The 14548-nt window shown below is 40.3% G+C and overlaps 1 protein-coding gene across 2 annotated transcripts in view; it reads right to left on the reverse strand.

The window, feature by feature from the left end:
* Positions 1–5203: 5203 nt before the first annotated feature.
* Positions 5204–14548, reverse strand: part of VPS41 (VPS41 subunit of HOPS complex) — a 192973-nt gene continuing 183628 nt past the window's right edge. For both annotated transcript variants that reach the window (XM_005888154.3, XM_070369337.1), the window contains 4 exons: positions 10498–10597; positions 10066–10110; positions 7689–7768; positions 5204–7094 (listed from right to left, as the gene is read on the reverse strand). In XM_005888154.3, coding sequence (XP_005888216.1) covers positions 7014–7094; positions 7689–7768; positions 10066–10110; positions 10498–10597 — 306 coding nt within the window. In that variant the 3' untranslated portion in view covers positions 5204–7013. The remainder of the gene's footprint in view (positions 7095–7688; positions 7769–10065; positions 10111–10497; positions 10598–14548) is intronic.

Here is a 14548-nt window from a genome sequence, read left to right on the forward strand (position 1 = left end):
CAGGTCAGACACAAAGTGGAATTGGTGCATGATACTTTGATATAGGAACCACTATGGGTTGTTCTCCCCCTTGGGCCTTCTAATATTGTTTCCGTGTTCACAGAAAGGCAGAGTTGATACAGCAAAGTAGGAGGAGTTCCAAAATAAATTCTTAAAAATTTAGAGTCAAGAGTTTGTAGCAGCCTCAGCCTTTTGAGTACCCAAACTCAAAGTTTTACAGCAAAAACCAGACTTGATCTTGTGAGAAGCAGTTTCACTGCCCTAGTAAGGAAGTATTCTGCTGGACCGAGGTAAAGCAGGAGGAGGAGACAGGCTCAGGGAGAGGAGAGCTGAGAGGGTGCCTTGCTTTGTGTCTCAGGACTGGGTTCTCAGGTGGGGATGAGACACATATGGACCCTACAGAGAGGGCAGAAGCTCTGAAACCAGAAGGACCTCACTTTCTATTTTCCTTTTTTAATATATATATTTTTTTACTTTACAATATTGTATTGGTTTTGCCATACATTGACATGAATCAGCCATGGGGGTACATGTGTTCCCCATCCTGAACCCTCCTTCCACCTCCCTCCCCATCCCATCCCTCTGGGTCATCCCAGTGCACCAGTCCCGAGAACCCAGTATCATGCATCGAACATGGACTGGCGATTCGTTTCACATATGATAACATACGTTTCAATGCCATTCTCCCAAATCATCCCACCCTCACCCTCTCCCACAGAGTCCAAAAGACTGTTCTATACATCTGTGTCTCTTTTGCTGTCTCACATACAGGGTTATCTTTACCATCTTTCTAAATTCCATATATATGTGTTATTATACTGTATTGGTGTCTTTCTTTCTGGCTTACTTCACTCTGTATAATAGGCTCGTTTCATCCACTTCATTAGAACTGATTCAAATATATTCTTTTTAATGGCTGAGTATCCATTGTGTATATGTACCACAGCTTTCTTATCCATTCATCTGCTGATGGACATCTAGGTTGCTTCCATGTCCTGGCTATTATAAACAGTGCTGCGATGAACACTGGGATACACGTGTCTCTTTCAATTCTGGTTTCCTCAGTGTGTTTGCCCAGCAGTGGGACTGCTGGGTCATATGGCAGTTCTATTTCCAGTTTTTTAAGGAATCTCCACACTGTTCTCCATAGTGGCTGTACTAGTTTGCATTCACACCAACCGTGTAAGAGGGTTCCCTTTTCTCCACACCCTCTCCAGCATTTATTGCTTGTAGACTTTTGGAGAGCAACCATTCTGACCTGTGTGAAATGGTACCTTATTATGGTTTTGATTTGCATTTCTCTGATAATGAGTGATGTTGAGCATCTTTTCATCTGTTTGTTAGCCATCTGTATGTCTTCTTTGGAGAAATGTCTATTTAGTTCTTTGTCCCATTTTTTTGATTGGGTCGTTTATTTTTCTGGAATTGAGTTGCAGTAGTTGCTTGTATATTTTTGATTAATTCTTTGTCAGTTGCTTCATTTGCTATTATTTTCTCCCATTCTGAAGGCTGTATTTTCACCTTGCTTATAGTTTCCTTTGTTGTGCAGAAGCTTTTAATTTTAGTTAGGTCCTATTTATTTTTGCTTTTATTTCCAATATTCTGGGAGGTGGGTCATAGAGGATCCTGCTGTGATTTATGTCGGAGAGTGTTTTGCCTACGTTCTCCTCTAGTTTTATAGTTTCTGGTCTTACATTTAGATCTTTAATCCATTTTGAGTTTATTTTTGTGTATGGTGTTAGAAAGTGTTCTAGTTTCATTCTTTTACAAGTGGTTGACCAGTTTTCCCAGCACCACTTGTTAAAGAGATTGTCTTTTCTCCATTGTATATTTTTGCCTCCTTTGTCAAAGATAAGGTGTCCATAGGTGTGTGGATTTATCTCTGGGCTTTTTATTTTGTTCCATTGATCTATGTTTCTGTCTTTGTGCCAGTACCATTACTATCTTGATGACTGTGGCTTTGTAGTAGAGCCTGAAGTCAGGCAGGTTGATTCCTCCAGTTCCATTCTTCTTTCTCAAGATTGCTTTGGCTATTCGAGGTTTTTTGAATTTCCATACAAATTGTGAAATTATTTGTTCTAGCTCTGTGAAAAACACCGTTGGTAGCTTGATAGGGATTGCATTGAATCTATAGATTGCTTTGGGTAGTATACTCATTTTCACTATATTGATTCTTCTGATACATGTACATGGTATATTTCTCCATCTATTAGTGTCCTCTTTGATTTCTTTCACCAGTGTTTTGTGGTTTTCTATATATAGGTCTTTTGTTTCTTTTTTTTTTAATTTTTAAACTTTACAAATTGTATTAGTTTTGCCAAATATCAAAATGAATCTGCCACAGGTATACATGTGTTCCCCATCCTGAACCCTCCTCCTTCCTCCCTCCCCATACCATCCCTCTGGGTTGTCCCAGTGTTTAGGTAGATATATTCCTAAGTATTTTATTCTTTTCATTGCAATGGTGAATGGAATTGTTTCCTTAATTTCTTTCTATTTTCTCATTATTAGTGTATAGGAATGCAAGGGATTTCTGTGTGTTAATGTTATATCCTGCAACTTTGCTATATTCATTGATTAGCTCTAGTAATTTTCTGGTGGAGTCTTTAGGGTTTTCTATGTAGAGGATCATGTCATCTGCAAACAGTGAGAGTTTTACTTCTTCTTTTCCAATTTGGATTCCTTTTATTTCTTTGTCTGCTCTGATTGCTGTGGCCAAAACTTCCAAAACTATGTTGAATAGTAGTGATGAGAGTGGGCACCCTTGTCTTGTTCCTGACTTTAGGGGAAATGCTTTCAATTTTTCACCATTGAGGATAATGTTTGCTGTGGGTTTGTCATATATAGCTTGTATTATGTTGAGGTATGTTCCTTCTATTCCTGCTTTCTGGAGGGTTTTTATCATAAATGGATGTTGAACTTTGTCAAAGGCTTTCTCTGCATCTATTGAGATAATCATATGACTTTTATTTTTCAATTTGTTAATGTGGTATACTACATTGATTTGTGGATATTGAAGAATCCTTGCATCCCTGGGATAAAGCCCAATTGGTCAAGATGTATGATCTTTTTACTGTGTTGTTGGATTCTGATTGCTAGAATTTTGTTAAGGATTTTTGCATCTATGTTCATCAGTGATATTGGCCTGTAGTTTTCTTTTTTTGTGGCATCTTTGTCAGGTTTTGGTATTAGGGTGATGGTGGCCTCATAGAATGAGTTTGGAAGTTTACTTTCCTCTGCAATTTTTGGAAGAGTTTGAGTAGGATAGGTATTAGCTCTTCTCTAAATTCTTGGTAGAATTCAGCTGTGAAGCCGTCTGGACCTGGGCTTTTGTCTGCTGGAAGATTTCTGATTACAGTTTCAATTTCTGTGCTTGTTATGGATCTGTTAAGATTTTCTATTTCTTCCTGGTTCAGTTTTGGAAAGTTGTACTTTTCTAAGAATTTGTCCATTTCTTCCAAGTTGTCCATTTTATTGGCATATAGTTGCTGATAGTAGTCTCTTATGATCCTTTGTATTTCTGTGTTGCCTGTTGTGATATCTCCATTTCATTTCTAATTTTATTGATTTGAGTTTTCTCCCTTTGGTTCTTGATGAGTCTGGCTAATGGTTTGTCAATTTTATTTATCCTCTCAAAGAACCAACTTTTGGCTTTCTTGATTTTTGCTATGGTCTCTTTTGTTTCTTTTGCATTTATTCACTGTTTTCTTTTAGAGGGAGTGAGTCTTGCAAACTGAATGCCCAATCTTCTCACCCTCCTGCCACCTACCCCCTCTCTTGGGTGTGGTGCGGAAACAACAAAGAAAGACTACCTCAGTGGCTAAGTTGAATGAGTTTTCCAGAGTCACAAGGTAGACAGATGTGTTGGGGGCTGGGAGAGCTGTGGTGGTCAGGAGAGCAGGGTCAATTCAAGGTCCAAGGACCAGAGATCAGCTGGCTCTGCACACATCACAAGAGATGCTGGCAACAGATGCAGGTGATAGAAGGCTATGGGAATGATGGCATCTCCACCAATGCCAGTGTGGACAGAGGTCAGCCAAGGCCCAGATGAGGCATTAGATGCTTTAGAGAAATGACGTGACCATGTTTTTATTTCAGCACCATTGTTCTGGGTGAATGTACAGAACGGCCTGGGGACTGGCTCCCTCTGGGGTTCCTGCTTCTGGAGGTTGAGTGTTTCTTTCTCTCTCCTGCATTACCTTCACTACTAACATCACACTGCTTCTCATCAGCCCTAAACCTGCATTGCAGGAGATGGGCATTTCTTTCTAGATTTTATAAAAGGACACTCAGGAGTGTTTGTGAAGTCAAAGTTACTGTTTTGTATCAAAATTAGTCTTGATTAAAATTTATCGAGCCCAAGTCCTGATAATCAGGCTCAAGTGGTATGATATTTAGCACACAGAAATGTCTCTTTGCACAAATAGGTACATACATAACATTCCTTATTTAGTGCTACTCAGAGTGAACTTGAAAAGACACTGAGAAATGTGTATACTTTTACTTATAGAAAATTTACTTGAAAAGAACGATCTGCACTGCTCTGTGCAGCTCATCCCCTTACGGAGGTGGATTGGGTGTGAGGGCCCTGGCAGCCAGTTCTGGGGGGCCGGGTGAGGCATTCCTGGAAGGTCTGCCTCCTGTCTGTTTCTTCAGCTTCTCGGTGGTTCTGGAAGCTATTCCATACTTCATGATAAATCTGTTTCTGCTCCTATAGCAGATTTTGTTTTCTATACACTGACTAAAACAGGTCAAATACTTTTTTTTTTTTTTTTTTTTAAAAGATCAAATAGGTACTGGTGAAGATCATGGGGCTCTGAAGGGTGACTGCATGGGTTTGACTTCCAGCTCTACCCCCTGCCTGCTCCTTGACCTTAAGACAAATTGTTTAAACTTTAAAGTTTAAACTTTAAAATGTGCCCAGCTTCCCCATTTGTAAACTGATGATAATGATAAATGCCTATCTCATATGGTTCATATGAATATAATACATGCAAAGTGCTTTTATCAGTTGCTGACATGATATGGATGCTCGATGTTTGTTTTCATATATTAAATACATGTATTATAGCAATAGAACCACCAAATTAAAAGCTATTGAGACTGTTTCAGAAATTCTCAGACATATTTAAACTAGTATAAACATGATTGCTCAATTTTTTGTTTTCATAATATTAAATACAGATCATTTAGCACTAGAACAACCAATTACATTTTTATTAAGAACGCCTCAAAAATTTTCAAAGATGGACATAATTAAACTAGTATAAAGTCTTTTTGGCTAAAGACAAAAGAAAAATAAAACTGTTACCACAAAATAACTTTGAACTTAGTGGTTTCACACTAAGGAAACCTTTTAAGGAAAGGACATGAAATTTGAAGTCAGCAACTATATTCTTCTCAAATATAAGTGGAGTAGCTTTGCTTTTCAGCTATGTTTCAAATTGGGATCACTTGTAAGGTTTTTTTTTGTCAAGGCAGAGTTTCTCTGGTTAAAAGTAAAACCTAGCACTGTAGCAGAGATATCCCTAGTCTTGGAATACGGAAATACTGAGAGGGTTGACAGTAACCTCTAACACTTTCTAGTTCTAAATATTTATGACTAACCAGAGAAGTCTGTTGTCTTCTACTTAATATTCTTTTTAATTCTAGTGCAAAAAGATGTACTGTGCATTTCCTCTGAACTTGGCCATGTGATTTCTTAAAGCAGAGCCCAGCTCTGAAGTGAGAGAGTCACCTTTGTGATAACATCTCTGCACTTTGATTTCTCTGCTGGTAAACCTGGGGATATAATATCTTCTTCTTGGGGTCAGGAGGTAGTCTGGGGAGTCCTATAAGAATGAAATGAGATGCTGCTCATGGGAACGACTGTACCAGGTTCAGTAGTTGGTATGTGCTTGGTAGGCATTAGCATCCCATCCTCTCCCCAAAAAGGCAGACACAGAAAGCTGCATTTATTCCCTTTTTTGGGACAAAGAGAGCAGGGACAGTGAATATGTGTTTTTCACTGGTTAGAGGATGGCAATGTAGCCCAAGGAAACGAAACCAGTAACTATGAGACATAGGCACAAGTTTGAATTCTCTCCCTTTGTTTTATGCTATGTTCTACAAGGGCAAAGGAGGCTACAGGAAACATTGTCATGCCCATCCTCCAGTAACAGCCGCCTTTCTCCTGAGCATGTCTCTCTGATTCCACAGCATCACTCCTATCCTCCCTGCTAGCGACACCCACCCACACTCCCTCACACTCTAGGTGCTGAAACTCTCTTCCATTCCTAATGAGGGTGCCAGAGTGCTTGATTAAAGTTGTACAACCCAGTAAAAGTGAGTCTTTCACAGTGGGAAGAGCTGACATTTATTCAATCAGCAAACGCTGAGTGCCTGCCAGGGCAGACACTGCTGGTCCTTAGGACACAGAGAACATGTCATCAGTCAACATGAAACTGCATGGCATCAGGCTGCTCTTGTTATTCCCAGACATCACATAGTCAATGACAATACGCACAATGTTTCATTCAATGCCAATTAGGAAGGTAAGCACAGTTGATGACATACTGAAAAAAAAAAAAAAAAAGCCAAACCCAGAATCTGAGACTGGCTGCTGGCAGAGGATATGAAAACAAGGTCCAAGGTGCTGCCTGACAGCCTCAGTGGTACGGCACTTAGCCATCTGGGACAACTCTCAGCAGTCCATGTTATGGCTGGACAGTTTTACTGAAATGTCACTTCCAACTCCAAGACTTCAGTTTCTCTTCCTAAATAATGGGTCAAACAAATAAACGATAAAATACTGACCGTGAACGCACATCTTTCAAGGTATGGCTGGGGAAAGCCCTAACTTCTTTATCAACTGCAAAGAGAAACATCTAGTAGAAGAAGATGCAGAAGCACTTCTTAAGCATAATCTAAACATGTACGAATCTCGTAACAGCACTGGTGTCAACAAAAGCTTCTGTTGCTGCAAAAGCAGTCCTCAAAGAGTGGCGAGGAAGAGGCTGACAAACAGAACCAAGCTATTTTTTCATCTCCAAAATGGCACTTCCTGGTCCCCGGTGCTTCGCACTGCAGATGTTACAGAACTGCGCAGGAGAGGTCTAAAAAACGCAAGTAAAAATGCAGAATTTTAAAAAGATCATCTCCTTCTACTATCATATCCAGATGGGATGCACTGGTGGAGGATGGGGAGGAGGCCATGCGATGTAGCTCCTTTCCCCAGAGGGTAGAGCTGGTTCACACGGGATTCTGTATAGACCAGCTGTTGTTCTGGGACTCAAAGGACGCCCCACAGAAAGACGAGCCTAATGTTACCGAGGGGCACCCCGGGGAACCTGCCTTGACACTGAAAAAACAGTAGTGTTGTGATACAGAAATCAGGGTGAGAAGGTCAGACACAGTAAAATATGGTTCTCTCTGTAGTTCACATCTCTGGAGCCCAACAGTCATCGATTTTATCTGAACAAATTTACATACATGAGTATGCTTTTATAATGTTTAGTATTGTGTACTAAGCAGTTTTACGTTTGAGAAACAGGCTCATCACTTTTTCTCATGTGACAAACTGTGAGACACAGATGAAGGTTATAACTTTGAACCAGAGGATGTCATAAGAGGATGGTTATCATTTTGAGCACACCCCTCTGGCTGCACCAATTGCTTTCAAGTTGGTGGTGGCCAAGCCACCCACTCACCATGCTGGGCACGGGCAGGCACTCCTTGTGGAACATATGCCGGCAGTGGAAGACCACCATGCTGAAGGGCTTTGCTGCGTCTAGGGGGAGAGGGCAGGGAAGAGAGAAGAGCTCAGGGCAACAGCAGTTTCATTTTCCAGCCAGAAGCTGCCCTGGGAGGATTGCTAATTTACAATCGCATCCCAGCCAGGCGGCGTGGCTGAACACAGGGCAGGCATGAGTCCTGTTGCTCTGGGGTCCCCGGTTAGCTGCCTGGCTTCCCAATCAGTTACTGCAGCTACACACTGGGGATGATTTCATGGCAAGGCAACAGCATTTGTTGTTTAAAAAAAAAAAAAAATCAGCATGTGTATGTGACTGTACAAGGTTCTCCCTCCCCCAGTCCTGTGTACACAATCGTGACACACCACATACTGAAGTGGATTCTGTGGTTTGTACGGATGCTTTCTGCCTGAAAGTGTCTGCGTTTGCCGAGACCCTTCACTGACTTCAGGGCAGAGCTGGGCTAACATCCTTGGTGTGACCTTGCCCTGTGCTGTAAGTCCGCTTGGGCACTGCACCTCATCTGCTCCTGCTCCGTGTAGCCAGCTGAGTTCCAGTAAGATTTAACCTTTAACAGATTAAATTAGAAATCTGACTATACTGTGCAGGTGCACGTGGCTTCCTTCCGTTAAAACATGGACTAAAACACTACAAAAGCTCTCTGCTTTTCCTACACCCACTACAGTTTTTTTTTCTATTTTTTATTATAATGGATTTACAGTGTTGTATTAATTTCTGCTCTACAGCAAACAAGATCATACTGTGTAGCACAGGGAACTACAGTCACTATCCCAGGGTAATCCACAATGGAAAAGAACATGAAAAAGAATGGGTATGTGTATGCATGCGTGCCAAGTCGCTTCAGTGGTGTCTGACTCTGTGCAACACTATGGACTGTAGCCCGCCAGGCTCCTCTGTCCATGGGATTCTCCAGGCAAGAATACTGGAGTGGACTGCCATGCCCTGGTCCAGGGCATTTTCCCAACCCCGGGATTGAACCCACGTCTCATTATGTTTGTTCATCAGCAAGTGGATTCTTTACCACTAGCCCCACCTGGGAAGCCCTGGATCTGTGTATAACCCACTGCAATTTTTAACATAAGCACTTAAAATCCAAACCTCTCCAGAAGACCCCAAGTGGAATGACTTCCCGTGCTCCTGCCCTATTAAATAATCCCTCAAAGCAAAGTAAATGCTACACAAACTAGGTCTTGTAGTGCTTCTCCATGTTGAATTTACACATATGAAGCATTTTCTTAGCATGTCAAAAACTGCTTTAATTTCTACTTCAAAATATGGAAACCTCTCTTTTCACATCCTGTGTGTTATTTGCTCAGTCATGTCCAACTCTTTGGAACTCCATATTTTGTAGCCCGTCAGCCTTCTCTGTCCATGGAATCCTCCAGGCAAGAATACTGGAGTGGGTTGCCATTTCCTTCTCCATGGGATCTTCCTGACCCAGGAATCAAACTTGGGTTTCTTGCACTGCAGGCAGATTGCGGATTCCTTACTATCTGAGCCACCAGGGAGGCCCAACACATCCTAAATGAGTCGTATGTAAAATGCTTTAAAAAAAAAAAAAATTTATTTGGCTGTGCCAGGTCTTAGCTGTGGCATATCAGGGTTTGAACCTGGGCCCCCTGCATTGGGAGCACAGTCTCAGCCACTGGACCGCCAGTGAAGTCCCTAAAATGCTTTGATTGTAGTTGGTGATAGATATATATATCTACATACAAATAAACAAACGTGCACATCTTTTAAGGAACCACAGTTTCCAATTAAAAGGTGAGTATCCGTTTCCGTTGAAATACATATGAGATAACTCGGGTGCCTAAAGCCACACAGCAATGAAAAGTTTAAAGAAAAGTGAAAGCTACCTGTAATTTTTTTCCCCAAGTATACATATGGTTCTTCTACCGTGGAATCTAAACAAGTAGATGGTAAGTTTTCATTTTGTTTTGTTTTATATTAAGGCAGTGGTTCTTAAAGACTGGCCCCTGAACCAGTAGCATCCACATCACATGGGAACTTGTTAGAAATACAGATTTTTGGGTTCCACCCTGAACTATTGAATCACCCCCTACAGGGGGTGGGACCAGCAATCTCAGTTTTAACAAGCCTACCCACAGATGCAGACTCACTCTAAAACTTGGGAACCTTACCCCTAAGGAATTGGCAACATCAGCATGCAACTGAGTAGGGATATGGCTGAAATTCTTCTCTAGGCTGAATTACCCCAAAAGTTTTATAAAATGTAATTTGCTAACTTCAAAACTTTAACTCTGCTCATCATTAACACATAACTGGGTTTTTTTCCTCCACCCAACCATCTTACCTGATGGAAGAATAGGGGAAAGGCAGGACTCACAGATGTTCTCCTCTGCAAGGAAACGCACACAGTAAGTCCCCTACGTACGAACCTTCAAGTTTCGAACTTTCAGAGATGCAAACATGCCCCTGGATGCCAGCTGTTGTACCACACTACTGTACTTTTCAAGGTAATTTACTGTAAGATTTAAAATGTCTACTTTTGGGTTTGGTGGTTATGTATGATTTGTGTGAAAAAGCATTATAAACCTATTATAGTACAGTACTACACAGCCGATTATGTTAGTTGATACCTCAGCTAACTTTGTTGGATTTACGAATGTGCTCTTGGAACATATGTAGGGGACTTACTCTACACTTGGGATTATACAGTGTTTCTCTTTGTCCTGTCTGAAAGCGAGGCATGTAGTTCCAATATGATTCTTTCCATTTTACTCACCATCAACCAGAATGCCTTTCATTTGAGTTCGGTGCATCTTCTTGAGTAAGGACAGTGAGTCGGCTACGAGAATCTTCTTACAGCCTTCACGAAGCAGAATCTAATGCACACAACATAAAAGAAAAACCACCTTAAAAAGATTCAAATATGGGGAAGAATCCTCTTACTGTTCTCATGTGGGGTCAGGGACAGATGGTTCCTTTCCCTTGTAAACCAGTTCTTCTGGCCACACTGTGAGCTTCCATTTTGGGTTTGGAGGGTAGGTATTGTGTTGGAAATTGGGAGAAGCTGTGTGAGGTATGCTTAAGCCAGATGTTGTTTTTCACTAGAACTCGCTGCTTTTCAAAGAGGAAAACATTCAAGGCCTTCTGGGAGGCTCTGGTGCAGCATCCATGTCGTCTTCTTCTGGCCCAATGGGTCTGAGCACACATGGTTCCGTGGGGCTCCATGCAAATTCACACGATGGAGACATCGCCGCCTCCCTGCTGCCCAGCTCTGGGTCATGACACAGCAGCATCCTGCCCTTCTTCACATCAAAGTCACTCTCGATTCTGAAACCGCTGTGGCTGTTCTCCTTTCACACAGTTTCAATTCGTGCCATCAGGGAAGGAAACTGGAAGCGGCCAACTGTGGTCCTCCATCCCGGATCGGCTGTGATAACACGTCTTCCTCTCAATCCCAAGGAGCACCGGTGCTGGGTGCATGCAGCCCGAGGGCTTCCCCCTCATTATATGAGGGCAAAGAGCCATGGAAACAGAAGTGATGCCCAAAGTTCTGCACCCACCATTTCGAGAGTTGATGAAGAGGAAACTACATGACTTTACTGTTTCTACGTTGAGAAATTGCCTATGCAGTTTTATTCTTCAAAATGCTGCTGGAAATTGAATTTTTCAGATTCATTTAAGAAAACAAACTTTAACAGATGTCACGAAAGCATACAGAAAGAAGAGAAAAATATAGTAGAAAAGATCTAAAAAATACTGATGTTGGTAAACTTTTTGAAAAATAACTTATTACCAAACATATCTAGCTGCTCTAATACTAAAATAAAAGCTTAACACAAATAGTGTCAATCAAAAGTAAAATGTTTCAAAGTCAGTTGCAGTTTCTATAATTGTTACAAGCATACTTTGTTCTACTGTAAGATTAATTAAGAATGTATTTATGAAGTGTTGAAAACTAACAACAAACTTTAGATTCTCCCTATTTTTCCTTATTTCTCTGCAGTTAATCATCATTGATAACGATCCCAACCAAAAGCAAAGCACCAGGCTCACCTTTTATACAGGAGAATGAAGAGTGTACATCAGCAAGGTTATTATGGTTCATTAGAAAGAGCTGCCATGGGAAAAAAACGTCATACGAGGCTGCCAAGTTTCTGAAATTTCTATTTTAAAAGACTCTTTGAATGTTGGACTTTTTGCTGACACTGTCTTGTTTGTACTGTAGTGCTTATCGTCAGCACGGCACATGAGATAGTCACCTGGCTTCATAAACCCCTGATATGAGACCAGAGCTAGGCTGGGAAACCATTTTACCCACTGTCTAACCCACCATTTAAATCACAACGCAATGGCATTTAAATTCTATTTGAAAAAAGCTTTGCCTTTTGTCAGGTTTATTATCAAAGATGAACTGCAGAGAAATAAGACAGAAAGACTCAAGTTCTCAGGTTGGAGTTGAAAAAATGATATAAAGTATCCATGTAACTAAGTGATTAGAGAAGCTATAGTTGGTTGTCATAAGCACCTATGTGATGAGGCCAAACAGAAATAATTTTAAAGGAAAAAATAGATTTTATCTTAAATGTTTATATAACTTTTATTTTCAAGAATATTAAAAACTATCTCTTAGAAGAAATTACGAGCTTATATACGGTGAGTTGAAACCCATGTGAGACCAAGAAAAAGTAAGAAAGCAGCCACTGTTTCCTCTTCATTTGTCTCTGGATTTCAAAGTAGAGACCTATGAGGAAATGATAAAGGCAAAGGGGACTGTGTACATGTGTGCTCAGTGGTGTTTGACTCGGTGACCCTGTGGTCTGTAGCCCATCAGTCCATGGAATTTTGCAGGCAAGAATACTGGAGTGGGTTGCCATTTCCTCCTCCAAGGGATCTTCCTGACCCAGGATCAAACCTGTGTCTCCTGTATTGGCAGGTGGATTCTTTACCAACCTGGGAGGCCTCTACAGGAGATTACAGAAAAAGTAAATATGGGGAAAGAACTTGGATAAACAGATGTCTGGAGTCATTTATTTATTTAACTGTGTGTGTACATGTGTGAAATTTAAATGGAAGTGTTAAAGCTTTTTGCTTCTCCTAGGAATATTCATTCAGCTCAAGAGCTGCTCGAGCAAAGGGCTGCATTCTGCTCACTTCCTGGTCCGTGAGATAATATGTGGAGGCTCTGTGAGTACCTATCCAGGTGGGATCTAACACAGTAGGCACTCAAAATATTTAAATCAATATGTCTATAAGCAATCAAACATACAGCATTAAAAAACATATACTGATCGCTTCTTGGCATTTTGGCTAAGATCAAGTGTAAAAAAGTTATATGGAAAAAAATCTAAGCTACTTTATTACAGACTCCAAAATAAGTATTATGGATGATTTCCACAGAAATGTTACATCAATGCTATGCAGCTGCATTTGCTATAGAAACACATGTTTATGAAAGGACCCTCTTGAAAATTTGATAGAAATTCTTTAGAGCCCATCTAATCTCTAGGCTCTTAAATGTCAATGCAGAATCCAGTACAATGCTGAGTGTTTAAGAAACACCAGGGTGGTCTAAGGATCTGCTCTCTGTTCTTCTCCCACAGATCTGGGGTGGTACCAGAAACTAAGTAATTTTCTTTAAAAAATTCAGAATATTCTGGTGTACAGCCAGGCTTAACAAGTATTGATTTAACCTAATGGGAAAATTGACATCCAGAAAGTTTACGGGCCCCTCCCAAAGGTCAACAGACTTAATGGCAAAGCTGGGACTAGAGTCTGGGTCTGCAAACATCATGCGCACAGCTCTTTAAAGACAATAGGCTACGGGTTCATCTTCTAGGCCAATCCTATATATTCCTGCTGCGACCTGCCCGTATAATGACTGCATCTCCAGGGACCAATGGGACAACCAGTGAGGACTACAGAAGATTTAGTCAGAAGGTCTGGGTCCAAATCCAGTTCATCACCTTCCCAGACTGGTAAGTCAAAACTTTCTGAAATGCAAGTCTTCTTATAAATAAAATAGAGATGAGAGTTCCTTAAGGACCATTGTAAAGATAAATGACTGTCAAGTGTTTAAAAGCAAAGGTGCTAGGACGCTTAAGAATTCTAAATAAGCTCTAAAAAAAAAAAGAAGGGCAAGAGAAGTGGATATAAATGCTAAATATTGGGTTGGCCAAAAAAGTTGTTGAGATTTTTCCATAACATCTTACAGAAGAACTGAACAAACTTTTTGGCCAACCCACTAAATACAAGAAATAAAATTTTTTACAAATATAAAACACAGCATAAAAATTTGGAAATTGCAGTTTCTTGTAAAAATGGAAATATCATTATATATTGTTTTGTAAGTAACTAATATCAAAACAAATGCTATTTGTCCTTGAAATCAGACCTAGAAACATTTTAAGTTTACCAAGTATGATAAGGGCTACTTTTATCTTACTTCAGGAAGCTTTGAAATTCTATTGAACTGACATGCTAACAATATAACAAAGTATACAAATGTGTAAAAAAAAAAGTTAAACATCGATAATGTGGTTAATTATTTCTTTAACATTAATGATGTCATAGACAGTTGAAGCTTATCTGTCAGCTTCTAATTCCATTTAGATGGAATTAGACATGATACTGAGAAAAGTTGTTGCATCTTAGAAAACATGAAATTTTAAAACCAAAAGTGATGTTCAGTTTTTTCCCCCCAACTTTCTAACTTTCCTCTTTCCAAACAGTAATTCACTTGAGGAGTCCTTCCCTAAAGCACTTTCAGTACCAAGTAAGTTGTAAAATTCTGTCCACTGAATTATAAATCTGAGCCTTAGATTACCAAT

This window comes from Bos mutus, chromosome 4 (assembly GCF_027580195.1).
Source record: "Bos mutus isolate GX-2022 chromosome 4, NWIPB_WYAK_1.1, whole genome shotgun sequence".
Taxonomy (NCBI): domain Eukaryota; kingdom Metazoa; phylum Chordata; class Mammalia; order Artiodactyla; family Bovidae; genus Bos; species Bos mutus.